Source organism: Channa argus, chromosome 11, assembly GCF_033026475.1.
Source record: "Channa argus isolate prfri chromosome 11, Channa argus male v1.0, whole genome shotgun sequence".
In the NCBI taxonomy this organism is placed as follows: Eukaryota; Metazoa; Chordata; class Actinopteri; order Anabantiformes; family Channidae; genus Channa; species Channa argus.
Genome location: NC_090207.1, coordinates 1,260,869 through 1,278,484, shown reverse-complemented (window position 1 = coordinate 1,278,484; position 17,616 = coordinate 1,260,869). Strand labels below are relative to the sequence as shown.

The 17,616-nt window shown below is 41.6% G+C and overlaps 2 protein-coding genes across 2 annotated transcripts; both read right to left on the bottom strand.

Moving 5' to 3' along the window:
• Positions 1 to 1,740: 1,740 nt before the first annotated feature.
• Positions 1,741 to 5,657, bottom strand: LOC137135789 (actin, cytoplasmic 3). Its single transcript, XM_067520365.1, has 9 exons — positions 5,514 to 5,657; positions 4,287 to 4,411; positions 4,073 to 4,201; positions 3,796 to 3,906; positions 3,434 to 3,518; positions 3,085 to 3,246; positions 2,766 to 2,957; positions 2,485 to 2,666; positions 1,741 to 2,273 (listed from the first exon to the last, which is right to left on the bottom strand). Exons 2-9 carry the CDS (start codon positions 4,407 to 4,409, stop codon positions 2,130 to 2,132), a joined length of 1,128 nt encoding a protein of 375 aa, XP_067376466.1. The 5' UTR covers positions 4,410 to 4,411; positions 5,514 to 5,657; the 3' UTR covers positions 1,741 to 2,129.
• Positions 5,658 to 11,887: 6,230 nt separating this feature from the next.
• On the bottom strand, positions 11,888 to 16,113 carry LOC137135787 (GTPase IMAP family member 8-like). Its single transcript, XM_067520363.1, has 3 exons — positions 15,823 to 16,113; positions 14,868 to 14,921; positions 11,888 to 14,675 (listed from the first exon to the last, which is right to left on the bottom strand). Exons 1-3 carry the CDS (start codon positions 15,839 to 15,841, stop codon positions 12,331 to 12,333), a joined length of 2,418 nt encoding a protein of 805 aa, XP_067376464.1. The 5' UTR covers positions 15,842 to 16,113; the 3' UTR covers positions 11,888 to 12,330.
• Between the last annotated feature and the right edge of the window lie 1,503 nt (positions 16,114 to 17,616).

Genomic DNA, 17,616 nt, shown 5'->3' with positions numbered 1-17,616 from the left:
CTGCTTTTATTAGAAGTAACTGCTGAGAAGTAAATGTAAAGCCAAACTAATCTGCGATTTTAATAAAAAAATGCTTTTAAGCATAGAACCATAAGAATATCTGAAGTTTCTCAGTTGTTTTAGGTTTGAGCACAATTTTTATTGAGTTTGTTTCTCAGTGATCAGAAGAAAAACTCATTGATGTTTATATACTGTGAGGCTTAAGGATTTACTACATCTTTGTACAAGTACTATTACTGCTGCTCACTTTTACTAGTAGGCAGTATTTTGCTACAGTACAGTACAGTACTGTAATGTACAGCGGCTACAAACTTTACGTGAGTGATGCAGGTAAAGAGATGACAGTAAAGACCTGAGAGCTGCTGTCAGCAGCATTGGAACAAAGATTCTTCCTTATATTCTGATGTCAGTGATCATTGCTGTGAGAATCATGTTTGCTCTTCACCAAATATTGTCCTCAAAGTTGAATGATCCCATCAGGAGGTGATTGTGTTGCATGTGGTCACTGTGAGCTTTACCTGCACAACCACAGCCGTTCAACATCTTCATTATGCTGACACTCGATAAAACATGATTAGAAATGAACGTGCATGTCCAATGACTCCTGCTCCTGTTTGATATTTAAACATCAGAGGGAGTAAAACTCCGTCTGATTTGGTGTCTGCAGACAGGAGGTGAAGGAAAAAAGCAGGAGGCATCAGAGTTTCTCACACTTAAAAATACGGTTTGTCTCCTGTGAAGATTAATGATGGAGCTCAGTGATTTTTATGCAGTTTGTAGAGGTTTTGGACTAGAAATTTAGGGATGATAGTGTTTGAAGAGCAGGTCAGTGTCTGATGGATTCATCAATTTTAAAAACCAGGTCACATCCAGCTGAGCTGCTTCTGCAGAAACTGACATCCAGTGTTTCATGACTTACTAACTTTAACTGTGCAGCTGCAGTAAAAAGTTCAGTCAGTATTTGTGCTGTTATCACACACTCATCAGCCACAACATTAATACCACCTGGTGGTTTTAACCTGTAAATATGAACTAATAAATGCTGATGTATCATTAACCAGCTGTCAGCACAAAGTGTATAAAAACCTGCTCCACCTTTACCAACAGTGACCTTTGACCCTTAGTTTTTACATTAAATGTTTTACCATTATATACAGTAATGACTCAAATACCTTGAAACACCCAGACCACCAGCTCTAATGTTGTGACTGGTTAGAGTATAATTCCATGTAGAGATCAGTGTGTGGCAGCAGTAACTGAGCAGCTTTTCTGTGCATTCAGAAATTAGACCTGACAAAACTGCAGATCACACTGTACTGTCCAAGTTGTGGACAGTTTCTCCAGGTCCACCTGTTAAAGTTCTTGCTCCATTCATCTATTGTACATCATAAAAGCTGTTGAACGTCTTTTCTGCATTAGTCAAGTGTCATGAACAGCATTTTAGTTTCTTGGAGCTCATAGTGTGACGTGCACAGCTTTAGAATTTAACTTCTCCGCAATGTTGCCAAACAGGTCAGAAGCTTTGACGGCAGTTTTACACAGTTAAGTGTTTAGTAGATATATACCTCAAGTTATGTACAGTAGCTTTAGATCCAGCTTCAAGGACTGTTTATACACATTTTGTCTTTGTCAAACTGGGGACACAACTGCAATGAAAGATTCTTCATAATGCAGAAAAGGAGGCTGAAACATTAGACAAATATGAAGTAAGCAGTTAGTAAAAGGAGACGTCACAGCAGCTGTAAACAAATGTTGGCATTTTATTGACATGTACAAACACTCCTGAAGACTGATGCAGCTCGACTGACAGTGAAATCAAAATGTGCACTTTGTTGCACTGGACTGTTACAGAGGGAGACAGGAGTAGTGATAATACTGTTTGTTTGCCCGGGTCAGTAGTTTATCACCAGAAGGAGAAAAAATAAAATAAAAAGCTGTGAGCAGTGTTATACTAACATTCAGAAATGTTCATAGGAGGTTCAGGAAGTGGCTGAGGATCTGCTCAGCTGAAACAGTTGGTTGACTCGTTTGTGGATCTCACATCTTCTAGTCTGTTCGACAAACCAGATCTTTCTAGTGGATGGAACAGTTTCTCCAGCGGGGCAGGGGAAGAAGGTGAGGTGGCGATTTTAGAAGCACTTGCGGTGGACGATGGCAGGGCCGGACTCATCGTACTCCTGTTTGCTGATCCACATCTGCTGGAAGGTGGAGAGGGAGGCCAGGATGGAGCCGCCGATCCAGACAGAGTACTTCCTCTCTGGGGGAGCAATGATCTGCAGGTGGAGAGAGGGAGTAGTTTATTATTTTTCCCTGAGAGTTTATTCTGAGAGTCTGTATGTACAGAAGCAACTGGGCCAGTTTTGTTTTTTTTTTTAAAACCAAAACCCAAATCACTTTCAGTTTGTGCACTGAGGCAGTAAAGTCTGATCAAACCCAGTCAGATAAACACTGTTTACTCAAAGATCTACAGGGCTTCATCTGTACCTTGATTTTCATGGTGGGTGGGGCCAGGGATGTGATCTCCTTCTGCATGCGGTCAGCGATGCCTGGGTACATGGTGGTACCACCAGACAGCACAGTGTTGGCATACAGGTCTTTACGGATGTCGACGTCACACTTCATGATGCTGTTATATGTAGTCTCGTGGATTCCGGCCGACTCCATTCCTGCGCGCCAGCGAGATATTTCAGTGTCAGATACAACTTTAACATGGACTTATGCAAAACCAAGAGCAGAACCACAACTTGACATTTCAGGTAACAAACCGAGGTATGAGGGCTGGAAGAGCGCCTCGGGGCAGCGGAACCTCTCGTTGCCAATGGTGATGACTTGTCCATCAGGAAGCTCGTAGCTCTTCTCCAGGGTGGAGGAGGAAGATGCAGTGTGCATCTCCTGCTCAAAGTCCAGAGCCACGTAGCAGAGCTTCTCCTTGATGTCACGCACGATCTCACGCTCAGCTGGAGGTCAGTGTTCAAAGGTTTTAGAAAATAATTAAAGCCAAACTTTCAGGAGTTTACTCACAGGTTCAGAAGTTTGTTTAAAAGCCTAAAACTAAGTCAATTAATAAGTCAGTGGGGGAATTACCAGTGGTGGTGAAGCTGTAGCCTCTCTCCGTGAGGATCTTCATCAGGTAGTCTGTCAGGTCTCTACCAGCCAGGTCCAGACGGAGGATGGCGTGAGGCAGAGCGTAGCCCTCATAGATGGGCACAGTGTGGCTCACACCGTCACCAGAGTCCATCACAATCCCTGCAGGACAAATCCAGGTCAGCAAAGACACTTGATGAGCAGCAGTTTCAACATGAAGACAAGTGTTTGGCTGATGTTTCTCTAGTGAACACTACATAGAATAGATTCAGATTTAAAAATCAGCCTCTAAAAGACAACTAGTGATAAATTCAGTGTATTAACATCTTAGGCAGATTCATGTTCTCACCTGTGGTACGACCGGAGGCGTACAGTGACAGGACGGCCTGGATGGCAACGTACATGGCCGGAGTATTGAAGGTCTCAAACATGATCTAGACCAAAGACAGAACATGGGTCACTGTGGAGCCACAAAGGCCATAACGACAACCAGTTCCTAAAACCTGTTTTACAAAGGGTTTGTACTTCAGGGAACCATCTGTTAAAGAAATTTGCATCAAAAGACCACTGGGAGAAATAAACTGATGCATCAGCTTTAAAGGAGGTTCAAAACTGTCTCATATGTTAGAGTAGGCTGCATGTGTCTGTGCCTTTGAGTTTCCCTGCTCACAGGATTCACTGATGCAGCTTGAATGACTTGTTCCAACTCACCTGTGTCATCTTCTCCCTGTTGGCTTTGGGGTTGAGTGGAGCCTCAGTCAGCAGCACTGGGTGCTCCTCAGGGGCCACACGGAGCTCATTGTAGAAGGTGTGGTGCCAGATCTGCAGGACAGGAGAAATGTTGGTTTAACAGTCGCCAAGTGACTCATTAAATTCACCATTACTCTGATTGTTTAAGGCTGAATTTCTCATTTCTGCATGTGGTCAGTGATTAAACTGCATCTTTAAGGGTCTAACACTTAAAATCCCTTTACGGCCCCTTACTCACCTTCTCCATATCGTCCCAGTTGGTGACGATACCGTGCTCGATGGGGTACTTCAGGGTCAGGATGCCTCTCTTGCTCTGGGCTTCATCTCCCACGTAGCTGTCCTTCTGTCCCATTCCCACCATCACACCCTGCACACAGAAACCTGTACAGTCACAGCACTGCATGTATCTGCCACACAGCAGAGGTTCTAACACAGACGGGTCACATTGGTACCTGGTGTCTGGGTCGGCCGACGATGGACGGGAAGACGGCACGGGGAGCATCGTCTCCGGCGAAACCAGCCTTGCACATGCCGGAGCCGTTGTCAACAACGAGGGCAGCGATTTCATCATCCATGTCTGAAAGGAAACAATTGTTTTGAGATGTGTTATGGTCCATCAGAACCAAAGTCTCTAAGTTTACCAAGATTTTCTTCTCACTCTTTTTTTTAAAGGGGAGTTCACATTGTGCATTATCCATAAAGTTAATGAAAACTTTAATCTGTACTGATTTTCACACCAACAGTTTGTCCAACACGCCCCCTGTTGGGAGTTTAGTCATTTTAAAATGTGAAGCAGAAAGTTTCGTTCTTTCTGGTTTTGATAGAACCTGGTTTCTCTGTTGGGTGTGTCACTTCAAGTCGTCCAACCAGATCAACTTTACTTGTGACCTCAAGGCTTCAGACAAGCTGAGACAGGACAGAAACCACTCCTGTTTAACAACTGGAGACTCTGCTGGATTAACATGCCTCTGGTTCCCCTAGTCCCCCCCCCCCCCCCCCCCGATGTTTCATCTACTGCACCCTTCAAAACAGCCTCATGCAGGATGAGCCAATAGAACTGCAGCCACAGGCCAATGAGGGACAAATTTACTCAAGTATAAAAACTGGAGGTTTTATTTGTTGAGGGAACAAACAGGAAGTGTCTGATGCAGAACGGACCAGCCCTTCACACTCTGACACAACTCACTCAAACACTAAATCAGCTTCAAACTATATAGTTACCACATTTAATTAACACTTTAATAAAGTCTGTTTACTGATGAAACTTCTTACAGTTTCTTCAGAATTAGAGGATTTTAAGTCATTAGTTGCTTTGTGGAGACATTTCTGTTCCAATATTGGACTTTTACAGCTTTGATCTGACTAAAACTGTCTTTTCCCCAACTGATCTCAAATCTGATTAGAGTTTGTCTTTGTGCCTGACAAATTTCTCCCAACAGCTAAAAATGTTAAAGTTCTGCCTAAAAACACTGAAAACCTTCACATGACAGTTTGTCTCTTTTTGTTTCTACATTTTAAAAGGAAGTTTTCCACCTGACACATCAACATCTAACAGGGAAAACCTTTAAACCTGCTGCCATCAGCTGCTGGACTCGGTGTGAAACACAGTAAATCACAGTTTAAATACTGACACGAGCTATTTAACACAAAACAGCCAAAAAGAGCAGAGCATCTCTTACCTGTTCAGGTGAGTTACGCGTGTCCGGAGCTGAAGTCTTGCAGGTGTGGCTATGTCCCAGCTGAGCTTGATCAATGCAACATGACAGGTCAAAGCGCCGGTTTTATTCGCGCTCCGCGGCTCCTCGCGTTGCCCATAAAAGGTAAGGTTCTCTGAGCGCGCGCTCTGATTGGTGCAGGGGAGCAGGAGCCGGCAGGTCGTCGCAGCTCGCCTCCTGATTGGCCGGAGCAGGCATCCGTCAGGGAGGGGGAGCGGGAGCAAGGAGAAACAGCCCCGCAGCGTTTTTATTGAAATCACAGATTCCCTGAGAAGCGGGAGCTGTGATTGGTCCGTCAAACCGGAAGGTGAGTACAGGTTAAAATGGCGCCATTGGAGGTTACGTTCTCTCAAACTAAAAGCCTGAGTTCTTATAAAATAAAGCTCATGTTGGTTGTGAGAGCAGCTTCTGAATGTTGGTAGGTTTGTTCGTTTTGATCTCAGTTTCACAACATTGATCCAAATTAGCTCAATTATGAATAAATCTAGTGTATTGGCTGTTTGCTCTGTGTTTGTTGTGCTTCTGGGTTTTCTGTGGTTGCTGTGTCTTAGAAGGTTTGGTCATTATTACGATGTTGGTTGTGGGGAGTTTTTCTGAGAGCTACCAGTGTGTAGCTGTGGAGCTACATGGTTTCTCACTGTTTGTGGAATTATTAGACCTCTAGAGTGAATAATTGTTGGACCACCAACGAGTACGTTTGCCTCTACATCTACAATAAATTTAAACAGCTGAAACTTGGTGTCACATTCAGGTGAATCAAAATGTCCTCACTTTTAGTCCTATTGACTTTATTTCCACGTCTATGGATTCATGACCAGGTGTGTTGACTTTAAGTTAATTTCTCTATTGTGTCTCTTAAAAAAATGACATTTTAATTTAAACTTTTTCAGTTGGTAAGGCAGTCGTCCACCGACCACAGGGTCAGTGGCTCAATCCCTGGTCCTGGCCATGTGTCTCAGTGTGACTGGGCAAGAAAGACACCGAACCTCCAACTGCCCTTTCCCATCGCCATCCTGGTCCAAGTCCTGTAGAAATTGGGGAGGGGTGTGTCAGGAAGAGCATCCGGTGTAAAAACTGTCCCACATGCGGACAATGATCCACTGTGGCGACTCTGAACTCATGGGATAAAGCTGAAAGGACAAAAAAGAAAACTTCTAATGCTGTTATTGTATTATGTATTTGGATCAAAACTCTTGCAGCTTTGTTCCTTCATGCGTTAAAGATTTGCAGCATTTACCCGGCTTTTGTTCTTATTGTTCTAAACGTTTTTTTTTTGGCGTAAAATGTTAAATACCAGTGAGAATATCACAGACAGATTCATTCTACATTTAGTGCATCATGAGCAGTTTACAGTGAAGAAAGAAGAAACTGAGGCCAAACGTTTTATTAGGACCCAGTTTGTGCAGTAATGGTCTCAGCTTTCAGGACAATGTGAATTATAAAGTATTTGAACAGAAAATGAATAAAAACCATCTGATATTTGTGTTTCCAGCTTTTCTCTGTTTGACAGTAAATATTTTTAACATTTGAAGCACGTTTTGATGAACATTTCATGGATCTGTCACAGACCAAAGACTTAAACATGGACCTAACTAAACCACATTTCTCTGTTTTTTCCTTCAGACTGAAGCAGTTGCTGGAGCTTCAGCGTCTCCATGTGTTCAGCTGCCCACTGAGAGTGAAGGTAAGGAGACGTCCCTTCCTGTCCTCCAACCACAGCCCGTGATGCTCCAGGTGTTTGCTGTGCTGCACTTTAGAGATTTAACTGAATTAACCGAACTGACTTTAAAAAAATCAGTTTAATGTCGACACACTGATTGTTCCTCCCCTGTGAAGACTTCAAGGCAATAAAAACAATAATAATCAGTGAAGACAAACTGAGAGAGTGACTCACCAGGATTTTTAACTTTTAATTGTTTGAGCAGTGAGTCAGGATCAGTTTTTAAAAATCCTCCAGATTTAAAGGTCTGTCTGTGCTCTGCCGTGGGTAACGGTGCAGTGAAGCGTGGATGTGTCGGCCAAACGCTCACTTCCCTCATTTCAAGCTGATTCAAATTCTGCCGGGAGGTGGAAGTTGCTGTCTCTGCCTGTGGCATCACATCAAACTGACCGATGTTGTTTCTTCCTTTTTTCGTGTAAATTACATTTTTGCTTCTCATTGGCTACATGCTCGTCTTTACTGCCAAAGATTCACATGAACAACACAAGGTTACCACAAAAAAAATCTCTTTATTCATGAGATCACAAGTCTCATTTTGCATCTGTCATCAAACTTGTTCCTAATTTGTTTTTCTCTCATTTTCTGCTTTTTCTTCACAAATGTTCGGCAGAAATGTCACTGAGTTTGTGTGGGAGACAATTTAAATGTAAATTGGTTCTTGTTGCTGTCAGCAGTGAATGTTGTGTGTTGAAAGTTAATGTTTGTGGTTTGGTGCTGGTTTCAAGCTGCTGGTAAATCCTGCAAATCCAGACCGACGGTGTCAGTTTGCACGAGCAAAGTTGAAGCCATTAAATATTTGCTCACTCCTGTAAAGGCTTGATGCTGAGGACAAGGTGTTTCGTGAAGCTGTTCTAAAATCGAAAAAGGTTTCAGTCTTTATCGTCGTGCAGATCAGTGCAACGTTAACCTGCCGTCTTTAGCAGAGATTTTGTGTTGAGTCTGAGCAGCTCTTGTGTTGTGGTCTGGTGACTGGATCTTCATCATCTTTACCCTCTGAACCTGTTCTCCTCATCACCCTCAAGCACAGATAATTTGTTAGACCTGTGTTGGACATCTGTCCCTTGACTGGTTTCTTTCCTGCTGATAGGACACGTTTCCTCAGACTCAACTTTTGTCTCTGTTGTCTCTCAGCGTGTTGACACATTGTGACATAATAAGGAAACTGATAACGAAGCTGGACAAAGATCACTAAACACACCGTGTGTGTGTGTGTGTGTGTGTGTGTGTGTGTATTCCTCTAATCGAGCTATAAAGGACGATGAATATAAAGTTATCTGTTCTTCAGTGTTGCTTGTGTGTTTTACACTATATAGTAATGTTGTCAGTTTGTACATTAGCACACACACACACACACACACACACACACACACACACACACACACCAAAACAATTGTTGCTTAACAGAATGTGAACTGATGCATGTGATTGTTCCTGTTATTGTGTTCACAACCTGAACCTGCACAAATGTGTTTAGAATTTATTTTAGGTCTTTCTCAACTTGTGTTGCACTAAAAAGTATTTTTATTTTTTTTTTGGTTGTGGGAAGTTTACACCTTTTTAACTTTTTTCCTTTGCCATGCGACCAATCATTAGGCAGGACGGATGTCAGGACAGAGCGTCTTCGTCAGGTTTGTGGAGGCGTTGCTCACCAGGTGCGACTACGCCCTCTGTGTGTCAGACTGAAGTGTCTTCCCTTCTGTCCTTGTATGGACTCCACTGCAGCTGAGATTCCACCAATGGACAAACCTGCAGCAGAGGAGGAAGTTGGAGCCACTGACGTCCTGCTCTGCTGCAGGTTTTACTGTCTTTACATTAAGCTGAAGGATGCAGGAGACAGATTTTGCTACAAGCAGCTGAAGTGGGACAGAGATTTAGAAGCTCTGCATTTAATCAGACCAGAGAAAAGTGCATTAAATCAAAATGCGGCTCAGAAATGACTTTACATATTTAAATTTCCTTGCAAAAGTGAATCTCTGAGCACATTGTCTGTGTGTGAATGTTCTGCTTCTGTCCTTATATGGATGTAACTGCAGCTGCATTTCCTCGAATGTAGGAACCAGAGACTGTGCAGACCAACAACGTGTAAAGTGTAGTAGTAGTAGTAGTAGTAGACTCCACCTCGACCAGCTACAGTGATAAAATACCTCAATAAAATAAAATCATATCCAAGTCTGCACAGTGACATTTATTCTGAACCTTTATTGAGTATTTTGCTTTTAAATGCAGTGTTTGTACTTTAGTGAAGGATCAGGGTAACACACACACACACACACACACACACACACACTATTTAAAGTGAAGAGTTTGAAAACTGTTCAATGATTTGCAGGAAAATTAGATTTACAGTGTAAATAATTTTCACATCAGTCCATGGTTTTTATTTGTTTTTGGATTCAGAGCAGCCGGTTTTCCTCGGCGTTCTGACCCGTGACCGTCGCCCTGCAGTCAGGCACAGCCGACATTGTCCACATTCTCTGGCTGGTTCAGGCCTGTTCACGGAGCCGGAGGAGTGTCTGCCAAAACCACAGGCTCACTCTGAAACTGGTTAACATGCAGCAGCACAAAGACCAAAAAAGGTGAGGAACAGGAGGAACGTCCTGACTGGGTGGAGACCAGAGTCTGTGGGAATCCTCCGTGTCTCTACATCTTTGTCATGGAAATCAACGTGCACGGACTTGAAACCTGCAGCACGGAGATGACAGTCGACATCGTGTCACAGTTACATTTTGGTTTGTTTCAGGAATGCAGAGATAAATGAGGCAGGAAATGAGGAGGATTAATGCAGCTTTCTCCCTGCTCATCTCTGCCCTCTGAACATCGAATTTAACCGTCATGAGCCATAATTAATGAATTCAAGATGGAAAAAACTTCTGTCAGAAAATGTAAAACATGTTTCTAAGCCGGTGGATAAACTTTTGGTTTGTTTTGAGCAGCAGAGTTTCGAAGTGAACACAAAAATAATTTTGAGCCAAATCAGTAAATTAACTTCTGTAAATGTTAAACTACAGAGCTGCAACTTTTGGCCATGTTCAAGTCCGTGCTGACGTCTTGTTTCTTTGACTTTTTTTTTTTTTTTAAACTGCTAATCAGTTATTTTAAAGAGGCTACTTATAATATTCATTGTCACTGTGATATATTCACTCACTGACAAGAAAAGGTTTGGGAACAGTTGACGTTTAAGCATAATTGAGAAGAAATAATGGTCAAATCAAGTTTGCATGTTAAATAAATCAGTGTTAAAGAAATTTGAGTGTGGATGCTCCTAAATTATTCATGCATGTTCCTCCCAGGTGTCAAAACTCCTTAAAATAACTTCATGTCCAGTAAACCAATGACCTGTCATTTTTAGTGTAAATTAAAACTAAAATGCCCCAAAAAGCCCTTTTCAGCTTTTCTCAGAAACTCATCAGTCTGTACATTATTCTCCATGAGATAAAGCCAAGAAATGATAGTGTGCATCTTTTAAAGAAATAAGTCTCCAGAGATGCTGCAACTGGATCCAAATAGGACAGAAGATGCACATCTGTCCCAGGAGACAAGTCCTCATGAGTGTCCTCCTGAATTGGAATTCAGCCTCGTGGGCAGAGGTGCCAAGAACAAACCCTGGGCAGTGACTGACTGGGAATTTTTCCAGGAGGACGAAGACCTCAGTCGTTCTTCGTGGTTGTGTAAAAATGATCAGTAGAAGAAAGTAGCTGCTGGAAAACTCTTTGTGTTGGCAGCTCAATCCTCAGATCTGAACCTCATGGACCGAAGACTTTAGGAACACTCCCCAACCAGCAGAGCAGAGCTTTGGGAGGTTCTGCAGAAGAACTGCGAGGAAATCAAACCTGAATAGCTGCAGAAACTGCTCAGTGGAAAGTCACAGATTCATCAGGAAGTTTTTGCTCAAAAGGGTGAAAGTAAAGTTTAACATGAGAGTTTGATTTGAGCATTATTCTGTGATCAAATGTGCTTAAAAAATTAATTGTTCATGTTTTGTGATGCATCCAAATATTTACAAATATTGGATTGAATATAACCACCAAAAGAAAACAGAAATGCGATGTGGGTGTGTCCAAACTTTTTCTTGCCAAAGAAAAAGTTGCCTCATCTAAGCTGACGCGACGACAGGAGGTTAATCAGGTGGTGCATCCAAGACCTCATGAAGCTGAACGTGCTCAGGACTGTGAGGACAGTGGACTTCAGGAGTATTTGGCTGCTATTGAACATGTCCTTATGAGCCGCCAACGACCAGCAGTAAACACACTTGGCCAATAAATCAGATTCAGATTCTGTCAACATCACAGTGACACAGAAAGTTAAAACGTTCTAGTTGTTGTGTGTAATAAAATGCTCTTCTTGCTCTACTACTTCTAATTATTTCATGTTAAGCTGGTGGAAGTAATTGGATAGAATAGGTCATTGACAGATTTTTTTTTTTTTTTCATTCTGATAATTGTACCACCTGCTATTTACAGTGAACGGCATGGGGAAACTCCATCTGCTGGCAAAGGTCAAGTACTTCAGCTGCTAAACAAACTTCATGGTAAAATTATTGTTCTGTTTTCAGTGTCAATTAACTTTGTGTTTCAAGTGTGACTGTGGCTGTTTCTGTACAGTGTCACAACACAGGAGTCAGGTTTTTATTAAAATGTTTATTCAGGTTGAAGACAGGACAGAAACTACAGCTTCAGAGTCAAAGTTAGTGTGTGTGTGTGTGTGTGTGTGTGTGTGTGTGTTACAACCACATTGCAGCAATAAATGTGCTAAAATATTTAAGAGGACTAAAAATGACAATAACAGGAAGAGCAGTTATAACAGTGTACGTGTGTATGTAGATATATATATATAAATTCGCCACTATGCCCTTCTGTGGGGGCTTTTTGAGGGTCCTGTGCAGTATCTTAGCTGTTCCTGTGCAGCTGGAAAACAAAAACATTAGAACTGCTGATGATTTTGGAAAATCTTTCTCCCAGCTGCTTTTCATTTTAAGCATAAGCTGCAGCTGTACTGTAACTAAACCCTGTTAGTGAATGAGGGCCGTTCATTTCATAATTTCAGGTGGACTGTCAGTGGAGGTCAGAGGATGATGCATTTGTTTCTGTGTTTTCCTTTAAATTCATTTGTTTCTTCTTCGTGCCTTCTCTTCATGATCTCCATTGTTTCTGGTGGACATCTTTCTTTGCGCTTGGAGAAATTCTTCCCTCGTTCCTTTCTCATCTCATCACTACTCTGCTGCAGCTTTCTGTCGTTTGCTAGTTTTTCATCAGATTCTGATTTCATTTCTGTCTCCAGATCTCCAACTTTATAATCCCACCTCTGTAGCTGAATGTCTTCCTGCTTTTTCCTCTTTTCATCATCCTCTCTTTTCTTTTCCTGTTCCTGCTTATGCTCTTTGTTTTCATCATTGTCTTTCAGTTGTTTGACTGTCTCCGCGATTGTTTCTTTCATTGCTTCTATTTCTTTCATGTGTTTTATCTGAAGCTCTTCTTCCATCCTCCTCATCTCTTCATCCTTCTCCTTCAGGATCTTCTCCACTTCCTTCTCTATCACTGCCTCAGACTGTTGGAACATCTTGCTGGTGAAGCAGTTTCCTCCATTTTCCTTTAACATTTTCTTGGTTTTTGACAGTAACTCTCTGACTTGTTTTCGATCTGTCTTATTATTATTATTGAAGAGCTGGTATCTTCCTCCACAGTCATTTATTAGTTTTTTCAAAACCTCGTCGCTGTCATCTTCTATGTAACTCTGAAACGTGTGATCTTGTAGATCATCTCCTCTGGTGAAGACGATGATGATGAAGTCTCCTGAGTTCTTACCAAAGTATTTCTTGATCAGTTCCACAGTCTCTTTTTCTTCTTGTGTAAATCGACCGATCTGCAGAACCAGTAAGAACACGTGAGGACCAGGAGACAACAAGCTGATGCATTTCACAAGCTCCTGTTGAACTTCATCGTTGGACAGTTTTGTGTCAAATAAACCAGGAGTGTCGACAACAACAACAGTCTGACCATCAACTTCTCCTGTTGCTTTGTGGCACATCGTAGTCACAGACTTTGGGCTGACTTTAGACTTGAAATGTTCTTTACCAAGAATTGTGTTTCCAGTTGCACTTTTCCCACAACCAGTTCGTCCAATTAGCACCATCCTGAGACAGTCTCTGCTTTGGTTTTCATCATCACCTCCAAGCTGATTTTTCTGATTCACTGTCTCCAGTTCAGCAGTAAGTTTTTTTACTGTCTCCATCTGAGCCTTGGTAAACATGTCCTTAGTGAAGCATCTGGATCCTTCAACTCTGAACTTTTCCACAGTGTCCAAGACCTGCAGCTTGTCCCTGACGTTGAGAACAACAGATCTTCCTCCACAGCTCTGACAGAGATCCTGGATCTCCTTGTTTCCCTGTAGAAAGTTAACAACAGCTGGAGCTGTGGGATCTGAGTCCACAGTGAACAGAATCGTGGTGAAGTCATTGACTCGAGAGCCGAATGTGTTCTGGATGGTCTGTAACTCTCCCTTGTCTTCATCAGTGAGGGGACCCACAGGTAGGACCAGGATGAAGGCATGGACCCCCTCAGGATCACAGAGGGAGATACACCTGAATGATTCCTCCATCACTGTCTCCTGAGGTTTTCCATACAAGGCAGGCAGCTCCACCAGGGAAACCCAACGTCCACACACCTCTCCCTGATTTTTAACACACTCTGATGAGTTGGCTGGATGACCAACCTTTGTTTGTCCTAGAATGATGTTGACTATTGAAGTCTTGACTGCTCCTCTCCTCCCACACAGAACCATGTTTAAGGCTGGTTTGATGGGTTCAGACTTCAGTGCTGTGCTTAGACCTGGTTTCTGATCACAGATCAGATGTTGTCTGTTATCTTTTGCAGTCTGATGCAACATTGACAGCTCTGCATATTCTTCACAGTTCAGTACAGTTTGACTCAAGTGCCATAACAGCTCTTCAGGTTCAAGGTTCTTCTGCCTTAAGTATCTGTAATTGCACCTTTTGATCAGGTCTTGTACCGGTGGATGTTGCTTCTCGTCCTCTTTGGGTGTTGAAATCAGAACCAGTAAACGATCAATCGATCGATTGCTGAAGAGTTGAAGGAGTCTATAGAGCTTTAGTTTTTGTTCTTCACTGAAGTCTTCAGGCTGTACAACCCACAGGAACACATGTGGTCCAGGAGCAGAGAGTCTCAAACAGGTTTCTACATATTGTGTCAGTCTATCTTCAGAAATTTCAGGAAGCAGCACATCTGGGGTGTTGATAAGAACAATGTCTTTGCCCTTTAACTGTCCTCTGACTTTGACATAACAGACTGTTTTGTCCTCTGGGTCGAACACAGTCTGTCCCAGGATGAAGTTCCCCACTGAGCTCCTCTCAGACCAGCTGTTCCCCAGCAGAACAACCCTCAGCTCAGACACTGACAAGATTAAAGATTTAGAAACAGACTTAATGTAAATGTACATTAATTAACTTAGAATTTCATTAACATTTAACTTCAAAATGTCTGTTCTGTACTTAGTTTAGTTTTTAATGAAATACTATAATAATAATAATAATAATAAAAACTATCTTAAATCTTTTAAACTGCAGTATAATCACATTGACTCACTGAAAGGTGGCAGTAAATGAAAGCTGCTGCTGTGTTGTTGCACCTCCAGATCATCTGTAAAACAGAAATATGCACAGCATGTGTTTATTAATGTGCTCATTGCACATCATCTACAGTGCATTCAGGAAGTTGTCAGACCCCTGTGTGCTTTCCATTGTTGTCATGTTGGAAGATGAAGAAGAAACATCTCCGCAATGACCAAGAGAAATGGGGGGGGGACCTGAGCTAAATGTCAAGTGTTGTTGCAAAGGGTCTGAATACTGTCAGTTTTTTTCCTTTTTTATAAATTTACAGACATTTATAAAATTCCATTTTCTCTTTGTCATTATGTGGGACTGAGTGTATATTAATGAGAAAAAAATGAATTTGAACAACTGTAGTGTCAACTCTCTGAACTTTCCGGTTTGCAGTTACAAGAAATCACAATGAAGGAACCAGGAAGGACAAACAACAACAGTAACTCTGTCCTCATTCCAATGTCTCATGCAGCTATTTTTAAAATCACACCTGAAAGTGACCTGGAAAAACTTTTCAGAATCCAACACAAGCAAACGACAAACAATCTTAAAGTGTTTCTAGGACCCGAGTCAGGTTAAACAGTACAATCAGGTCATAGAAATATGAAAACTGTAAATGTTCTGCACTTATACAGATATTCACACATATAATCATATGTGTCATGATCCACTGGGAGCATCTAACTCTGGGTTCACTGTCTTGCTCAAGAATCATTTTGACCTATGAGAGAAGACGCTGGCAAACCACTGCTCTAGTTAAAATCAGTCTCTAATGCTAAACAGAAATTATGTTTCTGCACAAACATGAGAACAAGACTGTGCAGTAAAATAGCAGAGCTGTAAAACTGATTCAACAGTTCCTATGCTGCTGAAGCACATAGTAACAAAAAGTGAACACAAATGATCTTTTTATCGTAGTAAAATGTGAGTGGACTCACCTGATGCTGCAGTCGCCATCCTGTCACTTTGCTGGAAACACGAGACCAAAAAGACATGACAGAAGGTGAAGGAGGTAAAGTTATGCTGCCTGGTGACACGTTACCTCTGTGAGCATCTGATTGGTTACTAATCCCTGACTGGGTTTTCAGTTTAACTACTGGAATCTAAAATGTCAAATTAAATATTGATATAAACACAAAACTTTTTCTGATGGTTTAATCAGATTAAACTGAAAAATAGACAAAATGGTCAACATGAGTTTTTTTTTTCTTGCTGCAGGTTACTAATCTGACACTGACCTCAATAATTACTTTTTCTTTTACATCAGTCTCACCCTGTTACATTTTTACTGACCTACAACACTCACAGATTATTCAGCTTTATATAGTTTCTTATTATTTACCCTCAGTTCAGCTGAAGGTCCTCTGATATTCCATCTCTTGTCATCGGTGGAGTAAAGCTTAATATGAGATGATTTTAAATTACTGGAATGTCCTTTAACAGCATATTACAGAGGCTTAAATGGCTGGTTTTGTTTTGTAAGGTCGGCACCATCATGTGGACCCCCTGAAACTTTGACCTAAAACCTCCGTGTTAGCTCTTGTCAGAGGAGTTAACTAAATAAGTACTTTTGGTCTGTGGGATTCAGAGACTGACTAGTTGTAACTTGTATTGAGATTGTTTCAGAAATACATGCAAGGAGCAAAGACGTGAACAATATGACACAAGGTGTTTGTTACTATTCCCATGAAATATGTGTCCTGACACCTCCATGTGCAGTATAGAAATGTCCTCTGCGAGGAGGATTAACATGTACTGTTAGACAAGCTTTGTTTTATTAATACAGGAGTCTTTAGTGGAAGATATTCAGGTGTTTAGCAGGAAGTAAAAAGAAAGGAAATTGAAAGTGTGACTCAGTACCAACGTGCAATTTTCCATTTATTGTTTAACTCAAATAGAATTTCAGAGTTAGAGACAAAGTAATTTGTGTTCCCTTTTATCTTTTCAAATATAGTGAACTCACAGCTCAGTATGACTCAGTAGAAGGTGGCAGGAAGTCAAAGCTGTTGGTGCATTTCAGTGGCAGCTGATTATCTGTAATTATAAAGATACAGAAATGTAAACCATATTTTCTATTACTTTCTATTTTTTTCTATCATTTTCTATCATATTCTATTTATTTACCAGTTAGTATTGGCTAAATAACTGTAACCAAGTGGTGAAAATCACCTATATCCTGTCAACTTGATTTTGTGGGTGGTGGTTTTGGTGCAGTTGCTGAGTTTTAACAGCAGAGGGCAAAGTCAATTTGTGTCATTCTTTTTTTGAGGGTTGTCATCCTGCTGTTTTGCTGCGCTTCTGTTGTGTATTTGGTGTTTTTTTGGGGGGGGAGGGGGGGAGGGGGGGGGGGGGGGGTTGCTAATTTGTTCAACGTTGGTCACTGTCCATCAGGGGGAAGAAAATGTAGCACCTTTAAGAAATAAAGAACCCACATAAAAATAGTCATTTGAAGTGTGGACGGCTTCATAAGCAAGTTGAATTTGGGGTTATCTGGTTTCACTGAACACAACTTTCCCATAACCCGACTACGAAGCTGGTCATCAACTTGTCCTGTGAAGCCTCTGGATAATAACTGCAATAGTGTGAAAGAGGTGAGATTGTTGATTGGAAGCATCATCTCCAGAACCATTAGATGAAATGCTGACAGCTAAGGCTAAATTTGCTTGTAGCTGGAAAGAAAAGTGAATTGCTGTGGACAATTTCCAGTAATAATGTGGGAAAAAAACTTTCTG